The 22,243-nt window shown below is 40.9% G+C and overlaps 1 protein-coding gene across 3 annotated transcripts in view; it reads right to left on the bottom strand.

The window, feature by feature from the left end:
• LOC307161999 (cadherin-18-like) overlaps positions 1-20,964 on the bottom strand; it is a 57,324-nt gene extending 36,360 nt beyond the window's left edge. The window contains exons 1-2 of one of the 3 annotated variants that reach the window (XM_079877033.1): positions 20,799-20,964; positions 13,818-14,302 (exon numbers count right to left, since the gene is read on the bottom strand). In XM_079877033.1, coding sequence (XP_079733159.1) covers positions 13,818-14,048 — 231 coding nt within the window. In that variant the 5' untranslated portion in view covers positions 14,049-14,302; positions 20,799-20,964. Of the gene's footprint in view, positions 1-13,817; positions 14,303-19,793; positions 19,971-20,798 lie in introns of those variants that run through there. The other 2 variants (XM_079877035.1, XM_079877034.1) reach the window with 2 other exon arrangements.
• Between the last annotated feature and the right edge of the window lie 1,279 nt (positions 20,965-22,243).

The following is a 22,243-nucleotide window of genomic DNA, read 5'->3' as shown; positions in this document are numbered from 1 at the left end:
AGATGTAACATAAACGATCACTTCTGTTCATGTCAGCTTTCAGTGAAAATCAATATATAAAACCATCTGTGGCACTCATTTAATTATATGCTATGCTCATGCAATGAAAATAACACAAACCGGGAAAAAAAATGCATGCAAAACAGCAGAAAGCTTCAGATGTACAGGAAGCTGGATGAGACCACCTGAAACGGAGACACACACAGCTATTTTCAAGCCACTTATCCAACAATAAATGTTGCCATTTCAGTTACTAATTATCACTAATGTGGCCTCGAAAAAGGCAATGTGTCTGATCCAAAAAAATAAAACTCCGAGCAGCAGGAATTGGCAGAGCATGGCCCTTGGTGTGGAGAACGGAAAAAAAAAAAACATTACTTGGCATGTTGCTGGGTTGCTATTCAAGCAGCTTTCTTTTCCCACTGTGTTCCCATAATTCTTGGCAGCCTGTGTAATCCCACCGCAATGAGCAATTAGTCAGAATGACGTTCACCTTCCAAACCTTTTCCCCCTGGCTAAGAGGGGCATTCACCTTCTAAGATATATATGGCAGGCGGGCCTGAAACCACACTATTTCTGGGGCTATTGCTTTATCTACAAAACTTTTTGAATATGCCTGGTTACAGCTGCAATGCAGCAGGGCACATACAGTATTAAACAGCACCAAACATGCACTCTTATGCAGCACAGCTAAACCTGAGACCCAAACCAATGCCATTGTTTGAGCACCTTGTTTGTCCACCTCTTTCATCCAGCTACAGTATGTATCCTAATGTTCACCTGCTGCATCCAGCATTATGAAAGATTGAAGAATCCTCCTGCATTGTACTTGAAAATGAGTGACCCTTGTTTTGAACTTGCCTCGTATTTATGGAAGCACCATTCACTCCTCCGAATGCATTAGGTTCCCGAAGAGATGGATAGAGTATTTGAATAATATGTTCTATCACTACACAATTCCTTAAACAGAAGATGAAATAGATGTTTGTTTGTTTTTTGGAAAATATTCTAATGCTGTTCATTTTTCGTTTTTTTTTTTTTTTTAAAGTATGCACATATACACCAAGATGATCTTCAACATTAAATTTACTCTATTTACTGACTGGTCCTGGTCTTATTGTACATGATCAGTGCATGTTACTCCTAAAGAAAAAAATAGCTTTCTTTTGTAATCTGAAACAAATGCTCTTTTTCTGCTGATGTCACTTAGGGCAAGCAGGCTATTGGTGAGTCAAGTTTACCATTAGCCAAATTACTTTTAAGCCATTACTTTAGCATTTATAAAAAATAATAATAAAAAAAAAAAATCTAGATGAATAACCTGTCACTTGGAAATATGTTGCATCACCAAAATAAAGACATTCATTATTACTATTATTTTTATTATAAGTAGTAGTAGTAGTAAAGTATTTTTTGAAAATGAAAATAAAAATAATATATATATTTTTAAATTACCATAAGCATAAAGGATGATGTTTAAAACTAAGAAGAATATCAAATTGGATATGCAAATTGGCATTGTGTTCTAAATAAATAATAATAATAAAAAAACATGTTTCGAATGCTGACTGGTATTCAAACGACTTTAAGAGTCAACATCCTGTGTCCAAAAAGTCACAAAAAACAACAGTGAGGAGGGGAGGCAGATGAGTGGGAGATAGAATGCATTGACTCGTCCTGCAGAAAGTGTGACGCTGTACCCCTTCACAAAATTACCACACAAATGAAAGGCTTTGATACCTGCCAGACAGATATAGACTCAAATCTGAAAGCAGCCAGCTTAGAAAATACAAATGCATCAAATGCGATTAATAGGATTATGAATCAAAGCAAACACTTGAGCACAATGAAAACTCATTAACCATTTGAAACAAACTGGGTGTGTTGCACATTTTGCATGCTAAGCAGACTGATCCGGCTCGAAATACATTCTGCCATTAACTTATAACGGTGACCACTGAGTATCTGCACACCCTCTCAAACATAACACATACACACTAGTCTACGCTTCATTCAGGGCTCTAAGACATTTTATTGTGGTGCTAAAGTGATGCATTTAGATGCATTAGAGCACCTATTATAGATCAGAAGCCTTTTTAATGTATGCATGTTAGGAGGTGATACTACACAATCTTGCAGCATGAACATTTAAGTGCTTTAAAGGGACAGAGACCCTCATGGCGTTCCAAGCCTCTTCTTTCTTCTGCGGAACACAAAAGGTATTGTGGTAAACAGTTGGTAAATAATTTCAGTTCCAATTAACTTTCATTGTATGGACAAAAAATGGGAACTGAAACTATTTGTCACAAACATTTTTCAAAATATCTTCTTTTATATTCCACAGAAGAAATTTTAACAGAGTTTTCATTATGGGTGGACTATCCCTTTAAGAATACACTTGTGCACATATAAATGAGACTTTGAAGAAACAACCTATGTTGTCAAAACAAGCACCTCATTAGAGGTGTCTTGGTTTCGACCGACCTCATTCCGGCAGCTGTTTTAATATTCATAACAATGTCTACATTAGGATACAAAAATATGAAAAACATTTCTCTCTGCAGAATGCAGACATGACCGTGATGCAGGGTTTGCGGTTACTGCTGCTGCAGACCTGAGAGCACAGGTTGCCTTGTGCAGGGGCTTGATAAACTGCCCACGCTACAAGAAGGAAAGGACTGATTAAATCAGGGCTCAGCCTTCACCGCTAACCGCAAATTAAAGCCGGCGTGCTGATGGAAAGGTCAATTTTACACTGCACCAAGAGCCCTTCACGTCAGAATAAGGAAGTGTGCATGGGCGGCACTGAGTTTGGTAATTTGCCATTAGTGAGGAGGAGGTGAGCGGTTTATTGTAATCCTCCATTTTAAAAGCTGCAGTGACAGATATTCATCAGCCAGACCGACTGTAAGGTCAATAGGACGACAGTGGACTGATCTCTATTGGTCTTCCTCTTCTCCAAAGTCTATTTTACTGTAGACCCTCTCTAGTTATCACACATTCACACTAATGTGTGCTACCAGTCTGCTGGTAGGCAGATTAACATTGAAAGAGACTATCGAGAGCGCCAGCAGCTTGCTAGCTCTCTATTACAAATTTCAAAGCTTAAGCTGTTTATGTGCGTTTGCATCTCTTTCTGGGTGTCTGGGTGTGTGTATGTGTGTGTGCTTTTCTACATGAAAAGGGAGCATATTTACCACAGCAATAATCTACAGTACGAAGAACAAATTGTATCTGCTAGGCTAAAATATACTAAACAATTATTTTCTCTTTTGCTTTTTTTTTTTTTTTAAACCAAAAAACGCTCAAGTCCATGCTGGCAACATTTTCACATTATTTATTTGATATAAAAGAGAAGCGTGAAATAAATCAAAGAGCAGCTGAATTAAACCCTGTGAGAGTGTTGTGTCTCTCGCTCAGCCAGAAACTTCATCTGCTATTGTGTAGATTGCGTAACACATATATATATAAACACACACACACACACACACACACACACACACACACACACACACACACACACACACACACACACACATATATATATATATATATCTGAAGGATCTTGTGACATTGAAGACTTGAGTAATGGCTGATGAAAGTTCAGCTTTGAATCAAATAAATAAATTGTATTTAAAGTATATTAAAATAGAAAACCATTTTAAAATGCAATAATATTTCAGAATATTACTGTTTTTTCTGTATGTTTGATAAAATAAATGCAGGCTTGATGAGCATAATAGACTTCTTTCAAAAACTTTAAAAATAGTAATGTTTCCAAACTTTTGACTGGTACTGTATGTGTATGTGTGTGTACATATATATTAAACCCTGTATGTATATATATATATATATATATATATATATATATATATATATATATATATACATACATACATACACACACACAGTCGTGCACAGAATTAATCATACCCCTGTTAAATATGATAAAAAAATGGTTGTAAAAAATAAATTGAAAAGAATTGAAAGTAGGGGGGAAAATCACATTATAAAATAAATGTTTTTCTCCAAAACACGTGGGCCACAATCATTCATAACCTTTTATTAAATATCCTTTTTGCAATCTCCTTTTGCCAAGATAACTGCTCTGAGTCTTCTCCTATAATGCCTGATATGTTTGGGGAACAACTGACAAGAGATCAGAGACCATTCCTCCATACAGAATCTCTCCAGATCCTTCAGATTCCCAGATCCATGTTGGTGCTTCTTCTCTTCAGTTCACTCCACTCATCAGGTTAGGGAACTGGGACGGTCATGGCAGAAGCTTCTTTTTGTGCTCCCTAACACATTTTTGTGTTGATTTTGATGTTTGTTTTGGATCGTTGTCCAAAGAAGATCCAACCACGGCCCATTATAAGATTTCTAGCAGAGGTCGTTAGGTTTTGATTTGTTATCTGTTGATATTTGATAGAATCCACGATGCCATGTATCTGAATAAGAAGTCCAGGACCTCCAGCAGAAAAATAGGCCCACAACATTAAAGATCCAATGGTATATTAAATTGTGTGCACCAAACCCATCTAGAGTGTTTGCTGCCAAAAAGCTATTTTTTTAGTTTCATCTGACCACAGAACCCTGTGCCGTTTGAAGTTCCAGTCGTGTCTGACAACTGAATATGCTGGAGTTTATTTTTGGATGAGTGAGGAGCATTTTTCTTGAAAACCTCCCAAACAACATGTGGTTATAGGGGTGGTTTGATTTTTTTTAAAATAGGCTTTCTGACCCCAAGACTCAACTAATCTCTGCCTGGTGTGCTATTAAATATATATATATATATATATATATATATATATATATATATATATATATATATAAAAAACCTGTATATTTGTACACAGTCACAGAATACAATTTGGTGTTATATTACACAGCAACTTGTCTTTAGATAATCTCAGAAACATTGCTAAAATACGGAACATGTTATCTGTTTCTGATGCAGAAAAGCTATAGTTCATGCATTCATGACCTCATAGATTGGATTACTGTAATGCACTAATGTGGTTGTCCTTTATCGTCAATAAACAAACTACAATTAGTCCAAAATGCAGCTGCTGGAGTTCTTACCAGGTCAAGAAAATATGATCATTTTAACCCCAATTTTATCATATCTACACTGGTTATTAAGTTCTGTATCGATTGCAAAGTATTACCTAAGACCCTAAATGTTTCTGCTCCTTTGTATTTAACTGATCTTCTATCACCCTACATTCCATCAGGTCACAAAACTCTGGACTTTTGGTAGTACATCCCTAAATAACTAAATAGTATGTCAGCTCCAGTTTGGATCCAGCCTCTTACAAATATTTCAGATAACCCAACACCTGAAGAGATGACACCAACTCTTGCGAGGGCTTCAGAAGACTCAACATGCGCACCACAGCCAAATTTTCTATATTTTGTAATTATGATCACAACTTGTAATAATTGTTTTAATGAGATCATTGTCGCTGCCTAAATTAATACATGGTATTAGCTTATTGCATGATTTAAATTATCTTAGAACTGTGCATTTTTGACAAATGAACATTACTTTGACACAGTCACCTCTGAAAACAGATAACACTAAATTGAAATGTAGATGTAACGGGGTATGTTGTATCCTTATGGGAAGAAGGAGGCGGGAACCGGCGAACATTCAACATTTTTAATAAATAAATAAACAAACAAAAATGAAAATAAAAGCCAGCAGCCCCTCACGGACGACTGCTGGCAACACAAAACAGAAACAACACATCAAATAAAATTCAGGCCTGTCCTCTCTCGCTCTTCACTGTCGTCGCTCCTCCTTTATGCTTCCGCTCCTCCGTGAGAGATGCGAGACCGGTGCGTCGCGCACGTGTCGCTCATTATCAATCGCGCCACCGGCCTCGCGCCGTCCTCCCACGGCCCTCGACCTTGTCGTGCTCGCCACATACCCCCATCGCCCCTCGCAGGCCGGGGGGCACCCACGAGACTGCGCTTACTCCCCCTCCCCCCTCCCCGGGGGGACCGATCACGGCGGCTGCGATACCTGGGCTGGAGGTATGGATAGACGAGGTGAGGGAAAAGGAGACGGAAGCACGAGGAGCGACAGAGACGAGAGAGGGGAGAGAGAAAAAAAAAAAAAAAAATTCTTGATCCGGTTCCCGGACACACTGCCGCTCGGTCCTCAACCGGCTGAGAGTCACTCGCGGTGCCATGCGATGGTACTGGACATTCGTTGGGGGACGGCTCGACGCTCTTCCGCCTCCTGGCGGCCGGCGGTGACTCCTCCTGTCGAGGGCAGCCGGCAGCGAGTTTCCCGTTCCCTGCTCCGCCCCCATCATGGCCGACGGCAACAGGCTCCGGCCCACGGCGAACGGGAGCGACTCCTCCGCTCCCTCTTGGACGGCAGCCACCCCTCCTCGATCCAGGAGCACGGTGTCGAGCTCTCCGTCCCACCAGATCTTCCATCGCTCCAGCACCATCGCCTCGGGCAGCAATCGGCGGCCGTCGCTCCCTCGTGCTGCCCGACCTCCTCAGCACCGCGATCCCCCCCAGCAGCGAGGGCTCTCCGACAGCGTGTCACTCCTTCTTCCCGGGTTTCGGCACCAATGTAACGGGGTATGTTGTTATGGGAAGAAGGAGGCGGGAACCGGCGAACATTCAACATTTTTAATAAATAAATAAACAAACAAAAATGAAAATAAAAGCCAGCAGCCCCTCACGGACGACTGCTGGCAACACAAAACAGAAACAACACATCAAATAAAATTCAGGCCTGTCCTCTCTCGCTCTTCACTGTCGTCGCTCCTCCTTTATGCTTCCGCTCCTCCGTGAGAGATGCGAGACCGGTGCGTCGCGCACGTGTCGCTCATTATCAATCGCGCCACCGGCCTCGCGCCGTCCTCCCACGGCCCTCGACCTCGTCGTGCTCGCCACAGTAGAAACATGCATTTTTCTGTAAACCTGCTTTGAAACTATATGCATTGTGAAAAGAGCGCTACACATTAACGTGAATTGAATTAAATATATAATATATACGTTGCTTTTCATGTGGCTGATGCTATTTTGCAAAGCACAATACAGTGTTTTGCTCAAGGGTTCAGTGTTGAAAGACTGATTTCAGTCCTTAATTAACTATAATTCACCCTCTTTTGGAGTCCACCTGATTGAAAATTTGGTTTGGACTCTTAGAGGTTATTTTCATCAACTAACTATATAATGATATGCCATTTTAGTCAGAAAAAATAGACTCCAATTAATAAATGCAATATGATGAAAACATATTGATTAAATTTATAAGACATGTTTGTCCAAAAGACAAAAACTGTGTAAAAATACAAACATTTAACACGGTTCACATCATTTCCATGGAAAAGGGTGTTGAATTGTATTTCAGCCAACACATTTCAGGATATTTTTTTTCTAACCAAATATCATGTCAGGTCCCACTGAAATTTCTCATCTGTTTTTATAAAGTGACATAGTTTATGTTCCCATAACTAGATATTTGAGGACAGGCAGGGTTTTAGTAGAACAGCTCTGTCTGGGCCCCCAAAACCTCTTTTTGTCTGACCACTGAAGTGGAGAGAAGAAAAGATGGTGGTCTGAAGGGACCAGACAGGAGAAGGTGTGAAAAAAGAGTGGAGTGTAGGAGGCTACTGAGAGCCTCAACCCATTTCTGTCACTGCAGTTTAAGAAAGCCTGAAAGAAAATATTCAGCTCACTCAAATCTCTTACAGACAGGTCACACCACAGCAGCATAAAAATTAAGTGGCACCCATGTGAGCAGAACAAGGGCCCTGTTTGGCTTCATATTTCGCAGTTCAATACAAGAATGTTCTCACACGTTGCTTCCAGAAAGGGGCTAAGGATGTCTGTGTCTGATGTCTGCAACAACAGCTCAATTGAAATGACTCCACTGATGTTTAAAAACTAAGTTTAAAAATACTATTTGGAGTATGACTAGTGTAGTCCAATTCTAGTCAAATCTCTCCAATGCCTAATCTCTCTTATGAGTCAGTTCTTCTCAGTGAATCAAAATCATACATCGCAGCCAGTGTGGTCAGACTTTCAAAAGAATCAGTCACATGAGTGTTTCTATTTAGTGAATCAAAATCATATAGCATGAATGTAGTCCAATTGCATAACAAATGACTCTAATGAATCAGTTCTTCTCAGTGAATCAAAACTATACAGCACAACTATAGACCAATTACAGAACAAATGACTCTTACAAGCCAGCTCTTCTCTGTGAATCAAAATCAGTGTAATCCAATTACAAAACCAATTATTATAATGAATCGGTTCTTGTCAGTGAATCAAAACCATATAGCAGAACCAGTAATCCAATTACAGAAAGTGAATCCTACGAGTCATTCTTTCTAAAGTTCTTTTCAGTGAATCAAAAGCAGGACAAGTGTAGTCAGACTCCTGAGATGACTGTTATCCTTAACTAATCTAGAGTACTGTTTGTTCAAATAGCAACTTTTTTCAATTATTTTTTTTTTCTTAAAAGTACTAAAAAAAAAAAAATGTTAATGGGACCATTATAGAAATGGGATTGTTTCACATCCCCAGCACACATACACATGTCTGTATAAGTGTGCAGATCTGAAGCAACCTGTCCAATGGTGCTTGATGGCACACACACACTTGGCTCAGTTCCTAAGGGATGTAGGTGTAGGCAATTGATGGCTCCTCAGCCATTTCTTCATAAAATCTGCTATCTTCACTTAACCTTCACCTTGCTGAGTCAATGTCAAAAGCTGTCAGTGTCACCCTGTATTATTCCAACCCATGAAACAGTGGTTTCATCTGAGCCGACAGTGTTGGCCAGTATTCACAGAACCGAATGGGCAAAATAATAGATTGTACCGCTGCTGACGTTTATAAGCCGCAGAGGGATCTCTGGATTTTTTCCGGAGTCACAGAAAAGGTGCTTCAAATGATTATCATAAGAACATGTTAGCTGTCTCCAACTTTCCGTAAGAAGACAATGGAATAAATAGAGACAAAAAAAGGCTTCTAGATCCTCTAGTTTCTCTGTAGTCGACAGTCAAAATAATTATGATCTTATTAGCAGGGTGGATGTCAGCCACAGGTCAGTCTTTAATTTGCAAGCCAAATCAATTTTCTGACAAAAACATGCTGTTCGGAGAAACATGGATTTTGATTCTGATTAGTCACCTGCACTATTTTTTCGCTTCCAAGAAAATATGATTACAGGAATAAATTGACGTCACACATTTCAATTATAGTCCAAAAACATGACGCACAGCCATTGTCTCTCATTTAAAACAGTAATTTTTCAAGGAACCGTTTTCTCAACAAACCATACAAGGTTTATTTCAGATAATCACATGCACAGTGTAATGGTAGGGTAGGCAATTTTGGAGAGGCTTCCCATACGGAAATGTAATATATGTATGTATGTATGTATGTATGTATGTATGTATATATATTGTGGCGGACTACCATCGTTCCGACATCAGTCGCCCCTGGCAACACACACAGAGCAGCTGACCAGCAATCAAGGCACACACCTGACGGCCATCGACCAACTCATCACTGGGGCCATATAAACACCAGTGAAGAAAGGCCAGTAGAGTTTATGCTCTCCCAGGCATTCACTAATGTCTGTTTACCCTTTTCTCTTACAGAGAGTGATTAATGAGAAGGAACCTAGAAGCCTTGATAGAACTCTCTGCTGGTCAAGCTAACTCCCTGCTGTCTGGCTGAAGTTTGCAGTCTTCACTCCACTTTCTCCAGCACTCTCACAACAGAAGCACAAGAGCACCAATACTCCTTCAATCCTCACTTTTGTACAAGAAATAAAGCGCACCCTCTGGGTTTAACAACTTGCGTGTTTTCTCACCTTTTTCCCCAAGTCCGGCTAATCTGGTGGAGAATGCGGGCAGGAGAACAGCGACACAAAGCTCCCCCAGAGGCAGCTTCCCTCCCCAGCATGGGGGAAATCCTCCGCCACCTTGCTGAGGTTTCCGTGCGGCAGCAACAGCTGTCAGAACAGTTGCTTGCTGGCCAAAATCAGGTGGCTGGGGAGCTTGTGCGCCTACGAACAGAGTCTGCCCGCATTACACCACTTGAGCCAAAAGCTTCAGCACTGCAAATTCTCCCGAAAATGACAGACCAGGATGATGTGGAAGCCTATCTTCACACCTTTGAGGTTGTTGCGGATCGAGAAGAATGGAACCAGCGTGAGTGAGCACGTCTGCTGGCCCCGCTGTTGACTGGTGAGCCTCAACGAGTATATTATTCCCTCCCGCTCGAGGATGCTGCAGACAATGACACACTGAAGAGGGAGATCCTCGCCCGGTTAGGACTGTCTCCGGTGTGCGCAGCTCAGAAAGTGCATGAGTGGAACTTCGAACCCAGGGCCCCTGTACGTGTCCAGGCTGCCCAGCTTGCCCGACTGGTCAAACTTTGGCTTTTACCTGGCCAAGCCAGATGGTGCCCCCGATTGCGAGGTTCGAATCAATGGACGCCGTGTACGGGCCATTCTTGACACAGGAAGCAGCATGACCTTGGTCCAGCCCCATCTCCTTGAACCAGAAAGGCCAGGCCGAGCACTCCTTCCCATCACCTGTGTCCACGGGGACACTAAGTATGTCCCTGCATGCACTGTCTCTGTTTCAGCTGCCCCAGGTACCTGGTCGATTGAAGTGGGTGTCGTCAAAGATCTTCCTGTTCCTCTGCTGTTGGGGAGAGACTGGCCAGGACTTGACCAGTTACTGAGATGACCAGAGAAGCCTGTTCGTCGGAAAGGACCCCCGGGCCCCAGGAAGTCACGTGGTCACCTGGCTTACCTAGCCTCAGAGAGTGAGAGAGCGGGTGAGTCAACTAATAACCACCTGGATATCTTTTCTGATCTATTCCAACAGGTTTCAACAGGGGGCTCCCTGGCCTGCGAGCAGCGTGAGGATGACAGACTCCGGCACTGCAGGAAACAGATCAGAGTTGTAGAGGGAAAAGACCATACGCCACCTCCCCATCCCTCTCCGCACTTTGTGGTAAAGAACGGCTTGTTATATTGCGTGGCCACCAGGCGGGGAGAAGAGAAGGAGCTCCTCGTCTTGCCAAGAGGGAAAACTGATATGGTGATTTTTTTGGCTCACACACACCCAATGGCTGGCCATCTCGCAGCGGACAACACTCTTCAAAGGCTCAGGGACCGTATCCATTGGCCAGGAATCAATGCGGAGGTGCGACGGTACTGCCAAGCCTGTCCTGTCTGCCAAAGAACTGCTCCTCAGAAGCCAGCTCCGGCCCCCCTGGTGCCGCTTCCTGTTATTAACGTACCGTTCACACATATTGGGATGGATATCGTGGGGCCGCTGCCCAAGTCAGCTCGGGGTCACGAGCATAATTTAGTAATTGTTGACTATGCCACCCGCTATCCAGAGGCCATCCCCCTCAGACGAGCAACAGCAGCAGTCATTGCCCAAGAACTCTTCTTGTTGTGTGGCCAGGTGGGGATTCCTACAGAGATCCTGACTGACCAAGGGACTCCCTTCGTCTCACGTATAAAGGTGAAACATCTTCGAACCTCAGTCTACCACCCCCAGACTGATGGTCTAGTGGAGCGGTTTAATAGGACGTTAAAGCAGATGCTGAAGAGGGTGGTTTCTGAGGATGGGCGCGACTGGGACTGGATGCTGCCGTATGTGCTTTTTGGAATAAGGGAAGTTCCCCAGGCCTCCACTGGTTTCACCCCCTCTGAATTGCTCTTTGGACGGCAACCCAGAGGACTACTCGACATTGCCAAAGAGGCCTGGGAACAACAGCCCTCTCCCCATCGCTCTGTCATTGAGCATGTCCGCAACATGAGGGAGAGAATCGTCAAAATATTGCCTCTGGTAAAGGAACATCTGCTCGAGTCCCAGCGTGCCCAACAACGCCTGTATGACCGGCCTGCACAACCCCGTGAGTTTCAACCTGGGGACAAGGTCCTTGTCTTGATCCCTGACACTGCCTGTAAGTTCCTTGCCTCCTGGAAAGTTCCCTACACTGTCATAGAGCGGGTCGGCCCTGTGAACTACCGTCTGCGCCAACATGGAAGACGAAGGCCAGAGCAGATCTATCATGTTAACCTCTTGAAGCAATGGGTCGCAGCCCCCACCGCCACGGCCCTGTTAGCAGAGAAAGACGAACCTGTGGGAGAGCATAAACTCTACTGGCCTTTTTTCACTGGTGTTTATATGGCCCCAGTGATGAGTTGGTCGATGGCCGTCAGGTGTGTGCGTTGATTGCTGTTCAGCTGCTCTGTATGTGTTGCCTGTGGCGACTGATGTCAGGATGAAGGGAGATAGCTGTCAGGTGTGTGTGTTGATTGCTGGTCAGCTGCTCTGTGTGTGTTGCTGTGTGTGTTGTATATATATATATATATATATATATATATATATATATATATGAAATATGCAATATGGCTCATTTAAAGTATGTGAAACCTATCTGAAAAAGGAACAAATCCATATATTGACAAAATCCCATATAAATATGTTTAAGTATGTATAATAAATGTAATATATATGTTTGTGTGTGTGTGTGTGTGTGTGTGTGTGTGTGTGTGTGTGTTTGTGTGTGTATAGGCTAATACATATTTTGACCATGTCCGTATACGACATTTAAGCTCATATTGTGTGAAAACATTTTTGTGCATATATGCACAGCCATATATGAAACGTATTAGAAATTGGAAAAATCCCATATATTGACGTACATTTATCTCATATAAAATATATTTTTATGTACGTATAATACATATTTTGACATATATATATCTCATATATGAAATATCCATATATGCTCATATAGAGTGAAAACATACATATACTATGTTTACTTTTTCATATATGATATAAACCTACAGAACACCTGTAGAAAATCATATAGTATACCAATTGTTTGCATATATACTGTGAATAAACTTAATTGAGACATACAATTTTACTTAATTGACTTAATTGAGCAGCATACAGTAGTATTGAAACAGTACAGTTACAAGTATACTTTTAGTACATTGATATTAGTATAATTACTACATAAAGTATTCTTAAAATATACTTGAACTTTACTGAACTTGAACTTTACTGAAGTATACTTAAAATGAACTTGAAGTATACTTATTTTTTTGTAAGGGAAGCTAGCTTTAAAGCATATAATCCCACCCTCCCTTCAGAGTGCCTTCAAAGGCACGTCTCTTCCAAAGCACATGAATGTGCACAGCCAGAGCAGAGTCTGCAAAGCGTCATGAGACGGCGTTAAATTACTTCATGTCTCAAAGCACATAACATTACAAAAATAATGAACGTAAACAACTTACTACTTGACTTCTGCAGATTAATTTCAGTGTTAACAGTGTTGACATAGAAGCGCATAAATCTGAGTCTGAGGACGGCTCGGGATAGAACGTCACGGGTTGTCTTCTTGTACTTAAGGTTATGACGTGTCATGAACACAGCATAAGCTCGTTGTTTTCCAGCACTCGGTGACTGTATGTCTACAACTCTGCATAGCCTTAAGGAACACGCTGATTGTGTGTGATGTCTGCGCAAACAGGGTGTGCGGAGGTATGGAAATGCATATGTTGGCAGGAAGGTTCGACATTATATCATTGCATTGCATTGTTTTTGGTCCTGAGACTTCCACAGAAGATATGTAAATAATTTAATTTTCAGACCACTTCTATTATTGATTGCTATCAAGATGTTTCAACCAGTCTAACAAAAGTGTTTTATTGAAAAAAATTGCCTACCCAACCTTTAAGCACATTTCCCACACCTGCACAAAGATCGAAACAAAGAAAGGGCTCTTACCTTCCCCACGTACTGGTCTTCCGGCCCGATGTGCTCTTCCAAAACAAAGAATTGATTCCAGATCCAGCCTCGTTTGGGACGATGGTGCGAGTCCTTGTCGCCGTCGGGCAGTTTGGTCTGGTTGTGGGTGAACGTGGGGCTGGGTGGAGAAGGGGTCCCATAGCTCCTCTGGAGCACACATAGGCACAGCAGTAGAGGGGACAGACAGGCAGGGCTGCTTGCTGCTCTCATGTTAAAGAGTCGCAACGTTTGAACTCCCACTCTCGCTCACCCAGACAGAGGTCTCTCTCACGGTGGGTGGCTCTAGACACCGATCGGACCAGTTCGCAGGACTTGGCTGACGGCCATGGTTTAAAATCCTGTTGTAGCAGAGACCCAGCGGGCAGCACTCACATCGTGGGCCAAGAGCAAGATGTGTTGATTCGTTGGGGAGTCGCCGTCAACTGGAGACTCACTGGAGGCAATGGCAGATTTCCACGAAACATCTGTGTGAAGGAAAGAGGACAAACTGTACTTTCATGGAGGGAGAAATGAAACACAGCCAGCGATTACATTTTAATTCCACAGAAAATTTCAGATTAACTGTTGCCTGTGAAGACATAAGATATGAAATTTGGCCTAAAACCCCATTGCGATCTTGCAGTTTGCCTTTCAATGAAACATCTAATACATTTTTGATAGAACAGCTGTTCCCGTATAATAGCAGAGATCATGACTGCTGGTGCACGGGACGTGTAATGAGAGCTCCAGCGTGACGAGTTTATTCAAACGGCTGAACGGCATTACGAGGATCAATGGTCTGCAATGCATGTCCATAGATACCTCGTAAAAAAAAACAAAAACGGATAGCTCTCATCTCTTCTGCCTCCCTGACAATTCGGATTCATCACTTGTTGAAGAGAAACTCACTTGTCCTCTTCATTTCTCGACGGCATGAGGGTTATTGACATAAGTGAGTGAAAGCGCTTTAGGGTTAGACTTTTTCCAAATGAATGGAAATTGCGATGTTGCTAAGATGCTAAAAAATCAAAAAGAACAAATAAACAGATATCAATAGAAATGCTGGGGGGGGGGGGGGGGGAATATTTCCTGTCAACTTAGCTACATCTGAACATTTCATGTCCAAGCCGTGTTTAAAATAGTCACAGCAATGCTGAAGCCTTGTCCCAGGCGTCTAACATTATATGACCGGAATAAATATTTCATGGTGCAACACAAACTGACAGTGAGATATCTGAGAAACTCCCGTTTTTTTGTGAGGAAAGATGCCAGCATGACATGTTGAATTTCTCAAAAATATTTTTTTTTGCAGTAATTTTACAGAAAATGTATATGATATTGCCGAAATTCAGCATTTTAGGATGTGTATTTATTATTTGAATGAATTATCCCACATAGCCCAATAAAACAGTAGACAAAATAGAAGTGGTCAGAATTAATGAATGAATTAAGACACTGCGATATGAGTCTGAATGAATTTCATTAAAAGTGCTTGTTGTTATAGCTATTATCTCAATGAAAGAGCCACTGATATATCAAATGATGAACATGCTGAGAGAATCGTTTTAGACCACCAACACTGGCAGAACTTTATAATTATTATTTTCTAGAAGTTTTAGTCATAACAGCTTGACTACAAGAGAATAAAAAAAAAACAGTTTGGTTAGGTTAGGTTTAACAGCCCATGTTCTTCAAGACTAAAGAGAGTTTGAGCATTTACAGGTCAACACATCAGTGTCTTTCAAAAGCAACTGCTATAAACCGTACTGTTATGGTAACTGTATATTTAATGTATAACCACTCAGTAGGAGAATAAGTGCCACCATTCTGTCACTGGTAATTGTATTTTTCATACACTGTGAGTAAAATAAATAATCACAAGGTTTTATAGAAACCTCTTTTTAAGTTCAAAAGATAACTTTATATTCTCTGTTTCCTTGGAAAAGCATCAAATGGTGCTTTTGAACCCCAAAATCTACCAATCAGAAGAGCAAACATCGGTTATTGTTAAGAACAGGGTTTTTACGACCTAAACTTGAATAATGTTTATTTTGTAGCATACAGAGTCATTCAGGTACAAGGCCGCATTCTTATAACAGTTGAATAAACAAGGAGTTAATACGGAGTAAGTTTAGACACTCTTTTGCCAATTTAGACACACTATTGCCAATTACTTCATCCATTTTTGCTCTGCAAATGAAAATAGATCCCAACGAACAGCGCCAAACAATCAATTGTTGTGAGTGTCCGAGCAACACAGCAGGGATGTTTCATTCCTAAAAGAATCGATTAAATGGATTACTGTTTATGAACAAATCAGTTAGTGAATGATTTAGTGAAGCTCTCATAAAGACAGGGGCTGCGTCCGAAATTGTATATCGTCTTGAGTAGGTACTTATTTTTAGTAAAAAAAATCAATTGGCCATCCGGGTACTTTTTTGCCTACTTTTTGATGAGTACTGTGAATTCGGACATTGTACTCGTCACGTACAGATTTTCACCTACTATAAAGTAGGGAAGTATGCGATTTTGGATGCAGTACAAGGCACTTGCACAGTTAGTTTATAAATGAATCAGTGTTTTTGAACAAATCAACTGAGTGATTGATTTAAAGACTCACTTATTTAATTCCTGAATTAATCAGTGTTTTTGAACAAATCGGTTCGAGAATGTTTCAATGACTCACTCATAAAGACGGGCTTCATGGCCACTAAACAATTTCTATATAGAATGAATGTGTGTAGTATGAATAAAATCTGGAGCTGTGATTATCGTGTGACCTACCAGTGTCAGTTGTGTCGCGTCACCGCCATTCACAAATCCTCTCCCATGTCCTCATGGGATAGTAAAGTGTCCGTCGTATACACACTTCAGAATCTCGCCGGAAGAAGTAGGTCATCTGGGTACTTTTTGCCTACTCTTTTATGAGTACTGTGGATTCAGACATACTTCTTTTGTCACATACTTGGTGCCCTAATTCCAATTTTTCTTTTTTTTTCTGGATTCCGTTTTATTTATTTATTTATTTAATTTTTGGACTCATAGTGACCCTCAGAGTGGCTCTGGAGATGAAGTTTATGCATTCATGTCCTCATATAGAGGCGGCAGAGGCTGAAAACACTGCAAGCGTCACGTGTGCTTCTGTGTGTGTGCGTGTGTGTGTGTGTGTGTGTGTGTGTGTGTGTGTGTGTTTTGTGTGTGTGTGTGTGTGTGTGTGTGTGTGTGTGTGTGTGTGTGTGTGTGTGTGTGTGTGTGTGTGGTAAATGTAACCGCACGTCTGCACCATTCATTCAAACAGACACAAAGAACATGCAGGATTCATATTTAAATAGTCTTTTTGCTGTTTAATATTCAGACACTAGTCTATATCGCAATTTGATTTAAGTGTACTGACTTTTATTTATCCATCAAAATTGACAAATTCTGTGAAATTTCACATTATACAGTAAATTCCATTTGGATTTCCGTAGATTCCGACTGGATTCCGTGATTCCGGCTGCGTTTTCTGCATTGCGGAAATCATAGGGCCCTACATACTGTTTTTCCACCTACTGTATAGGAGGGAAGTATGTGATTTTGGATGTTGTATATACACAAACAAACTCATATGAAGAACAGTCTCCGACTTGCATTTTGAACTATAAAGGATTGTGATGAGTAAAAGAGCTCAAAATAAACATCTAAATGCAGCAACTCGCATCTGTGAATCTGGATTAATCTGTGTAATGACACGTAATTGATGTGAACCTGCCTGACTGAACTCACCGCGCTTGATGCAACTCTGAACACCAGTCTGATAAGAATTACCAGACTATTGGCCTCAGGCCACTGGACAGTGTGTTTGTCATATAGGAATGGATCGTATTTTGAGATTTTTGGACAAGGAATCTCAGAATTTTTGACACCTTGTAACTCAATTAATGGGAGCATGAGTGGATAAATGTTGGATTGAACACTACTGTCTCAAAACAGAACAGTTCACGAGTTCACATGTTAATGAAATCTGATGCAATATTAAAATGCGTATTTGGCTTGCTGTCCGGGGGAGGGCTCCGAGCTCGGAATTCAGCCCGACCCCAGAGTACTCCCCCCTATAAATGTATAGATCATAGGTATCTATGAGCAGACCCAGCCGAATGTGAGGTGATGGGGTGGTGGCGGGATGCTGAGAAATTAGTCATGAGACAGGAGGTAAGGGAAGGCTTTATTTATACTGGCTATTTCTTGTGCTGATTGGATGATTACCTGAACATGCTCCTCCCGAACATTGTTACATAAAACTTCATAAAAAAAACAGTCCCAGTTTCATCAATGCATGCTAATTACACACAAATGAAATTCTAATTATGTAAATTAGTTTATCTATTTTGTATTCCATATAAAAAAAAAAGTTGCCATGTGAGCCAGATGTGCTTTTAAAAAACAAACATCTTTTAAAAGGAAAAAAAAAAAAAATTAATAAAACAATTTGGTGATTGCTTTTTCCTGGCTAAACATGAAAGAAAAAGAGCAAAAAATACTTTTTATTCTCAAAGAATAAAAGCCCGAGTCTAGTTTCGAAGGGAAATGAATATGCTAGCTTCTCATTCAGAATAATGTCCATCTGCTCAATCAGAAGCGCAATTTATTTACTGAGTCTTGCTGAAGATTTTTCAAGAGGAGGAGGGAGGGCAAAGCCTTTACTCGCTCTTTCAAGCTTATTGTGTTGCCTTGAAAAGAAATTGCTTTTTGAGTGCATTTTGACTAATACTGGGTGACAGCTCTCTTTCCTTTCATGATGTTCCAGTGGTTCATGTTAAAACAGATGGTTGTAAAAGTTTGCAGGTGCTTAACCCACATCCTTGCAATTTGTCATGCAAGCTGCATCTATCTGTAATATTGACGTCTAGACCAAGACGTAGACCAATGTGACCATTTTATATAATGATCAATTTCAATTAAGTTTAAGCCTTATTAAAAGGTGATTTTTCATTTGTATTTTTGGACTCATGCAGTAGTGTGAATTTGATTAAAAGAATCAATTCATTAGTTAAGTGAATTAAGCTGGGATTCACAGGAACTGTCAAAACACAAAGGTTATGAGCAAGAGAAAAAGGTGTTACACATGTGAACAAAACACTGCTCCAGCAACACCTAAAAGCACTGTAGGCCAGGAGGCACCGATAACACGCATGCCCTTGTTCTGCACTTCAAAAGCAAAGGGGTCTCGAGTGATTCACGCAGGTTTCTTGAGGTCTTCAAAACAAATTTGTAATACTGATTAGAATCCAGTGCAGCTAATTAGGATGCTAATTGGAATGGAATGAGGCTCGGATGGAACAGTGGCTGAGAGGCGTCTTCTCACAATGACATTTTTCCATGTTTGTTCCTGTCGGCTCTCTACCCCACTCATTGCTTGAATTAATCTCTTTATACATGCAAATTAAAAGAAACATCACTGATGGAATTTTAATCTAGGAGTCATTCTGTATTGTGAGATAGTGCTAAACGAATATTTTCTGGGTTCAGTGCAAGTTAAGCTCAAATGACAGCACTTACTATAAAAATTAGTTTCGACTTGCCCCTCCTTTTCTTTAAAAGAAGCAAAAATATGGGTCACAATGAGGGACTTACAGTGGAAGTGAATGGGGCCAACAGGCAAACATTAAAACCTCCTTTCTTTCAAATATAGCCAATAATATATATTATTTTAGTGGGATGTTCACATACTAACCTTTGGTGTGTAAAGTTATATCCAATTTCACAACTACGTTGCACGGGCAACATAACACCTAAAACCCTAAAATGACCATAAAAATGAGGAAAAAAAATTTGCAGCTTAATAATACACGCTTTTATAAAAGTTTCACGTGTCTCATTTCCGCTTTTAAACTGGCCCCATTCACCTCCGTTTTAAGTGCCTCACAGTAAGAGTTTCTATTTAGTAAAATCAAAATGATGCTGATTGAGCTTAACTTGTACTAAACCTTAACTCACCTATTCCTTCCATGTATTCCTTGCATGTTGAAGTCGGCTCATGCATCATAGAGAACCTTCGAGACATGAAGTGGTAAAATTTCCCCAGTGTAGTTGATTCAGCCCACTTTATTCAATTTAATATTTTTTCTCTCTACTTCTCATGTCTTATTCACTTCTCAGCAGTAAATTGCAGTTCTTTATATAGAACTGAAGTGGTTGTATAACCTGAAAGCTCTCTGTCTGCACTAAATCCAGTGGCACAAGGAAAGGTGATGCTGAGACTGATTGCCAGCTACAGGATTAGTAATATCGGGGGAGGGACTCCAGGGATCCATTAATGTGCATTTGTCACCTTGGCATGTCCACTGCATGGAGGCATTGGTTGAAGCACGCCACTTCCCCCATGCATCAAATACAGGCTGGTCTAATCACTCAGTCATTGTCAGACAACCCTCAATGTCTGATTGTTAGGCACCCCCAATTTACTCTGAATGCTTTTCTAACAATAAAGAATGCACTTCTGTACTATAGGCTATATGCAGCACACTCATTAAAAAAATATAACAATAACACATTTTCACATGTGGAGTTTTAAAGTCCACTGCAGCATTTATTTATCATCATAGCTGTAAATGATTAGCAGTAAATAAATAAAAAAATACATTAAATATTTGTAGAAAGAAAGCTTGACATCCATTTTCACGAAGCAATCAAGAAGCACTGACTAGAGAATCAGACACAATGACTTTCAACAGCTTCACTTGCTTTGCTTTGTTCACTGGAAAGTGAGACAGAGCTCTGAAGAATTACATGCAGCCACGATAAAGTGCTGGAGTAATGAAAGAGGCACAGACCCTTTCCTTCCCTCGTCCCGCTGCTCCGTTTCGTCTATGACCACATGTACACTAGAACAACTCCCAGACTTTCTCTGAATGCCTCCTCACCACAAGCCAGGCAAACAGAGGCAGCACTCAAGCTTCAATCAGCAGATGAGTAAAGAAAAGCACACAGAGTGTCTCTTACCTTCTCAGTCTTTCCTTAAAAGATGACAAGGCTTTGGAATACGGAGGAGCACTCCTGATGTTCCACCACATTTTTTTAAGTCACACAGAGAGTGTGTGTGTGCAGCAGCAGCACAATCCAGTCCAGAACAGAACCGCTAGAGCTCCCAAATCTGCCAGCCTGCTGCAGCTCAGGAGGCGCGCTCTGATTGGCTGGCTACACGCGCTGTCATATCCACACACACACACACACACACACACACAGGGAAAGTCAGCTCTGCTTTTTTTCCCCCTCTCACATTTCCTATCCGTTCGCTCGCTCTCTCCCTTTCTCTTGCTTTACATCTCTGACTCTACCTCCGTCACTTTATCTTCTAGTCTCTCTCTCTATCTCCCCCTTCATTCGCAGCAAGGAGAGGCACACATGTTCTCAGTGGTGAGCAGTGCAGGCAGTGTTTGGTTTAAGGCAATAATATGGCTCCAGAAGGAAACCTAATTAATAATATAGGGAGCGTGGGGAAAGCAAGAGGGATGTGAAGCGTGTGTATGCTGAGCCCCTCAAGACCGAAGGCCAGGAGGAAGCTCTGTCAGCTCATAACATAACAGAGGGCATCAGGAACAGGGCAGTAGCTCTGTGGAAAGGTAAAATGAAAATGTGATAAAACAAAGGCCTTGAGGGAGAAGAAGGAGCTTTATGTACCGCAACTCCGAGTCATCAAACTCTCAGCTTGCTCTCGGAGGCTATCCATCATTTACCTCCAGGTTTCCCCCCTTTCCTTTCAGCCTCAACACCAGCACAGGTTGATGATTTATCTTTTTGACTCCATTTATTTATTTACATTCTCTCCACTATTTTTTCATCTCTGCTGGTGTACTTGCAGGTGGGCTTGAGGATGTCTTATGTAAAATGAAGATGCAGAAAGATATCAAATGCTGTCATTAAATATAAGCATTTTGATTCAATTTTAAAGTAGGCTATACAAATTGTACAATTGTAATTGTGCATAGATATTAAAATAATATAATGTTAGAAGTGTTTTTTCTTTTTTTTTTTCTTTCTTTTTTTCAAAAACAGAACTATTATATAAGCATGACATATCTAAAGCTGCAACAGAATTATTAAACAATTAATGACCAGGTGTCCAATTTTATGCTATGATAAACACAGATTTGACAAATCATTTATAAAAAAGGCTTGTTGCTTAGGAAACAAATCTGTTGAGCTAGTGACTTTTGTAAGTGGTATGAGGTTAAAATGAAACTACAACAAAGAACATCACCTTGACAGTACAACAGCTGGCTAACTATTAGAAACATTACTGGTGGTGTTTGTGAAGATGTGCATAAGACAGCAAATGGAGTTTTGGATATTGAATAGACCAGATCATTGCTCAGCAAATTGTGGGTAAAAAAACAGATTATTCACTTGGATGAATCTTATGTCAAACTTTAAGGTGGAGTTTAAGC

Source organism: Squalius cephalus (genome assembly GCF_949319135.1).
Source record: "Squalius cephalus genome assembly, chromosome: 7".
Classification (NCBI taxonomy): Eukaryota; Metazoa; Chordata; class Actinopteri; order Cypriniformes; family Leuciscidae; genus Squalius; species Squalius cephalus.
Note: the sequence above shows the minus strand (reverse complement) of the source record. Positions and strands in the feature narration are given on the sequence as shown.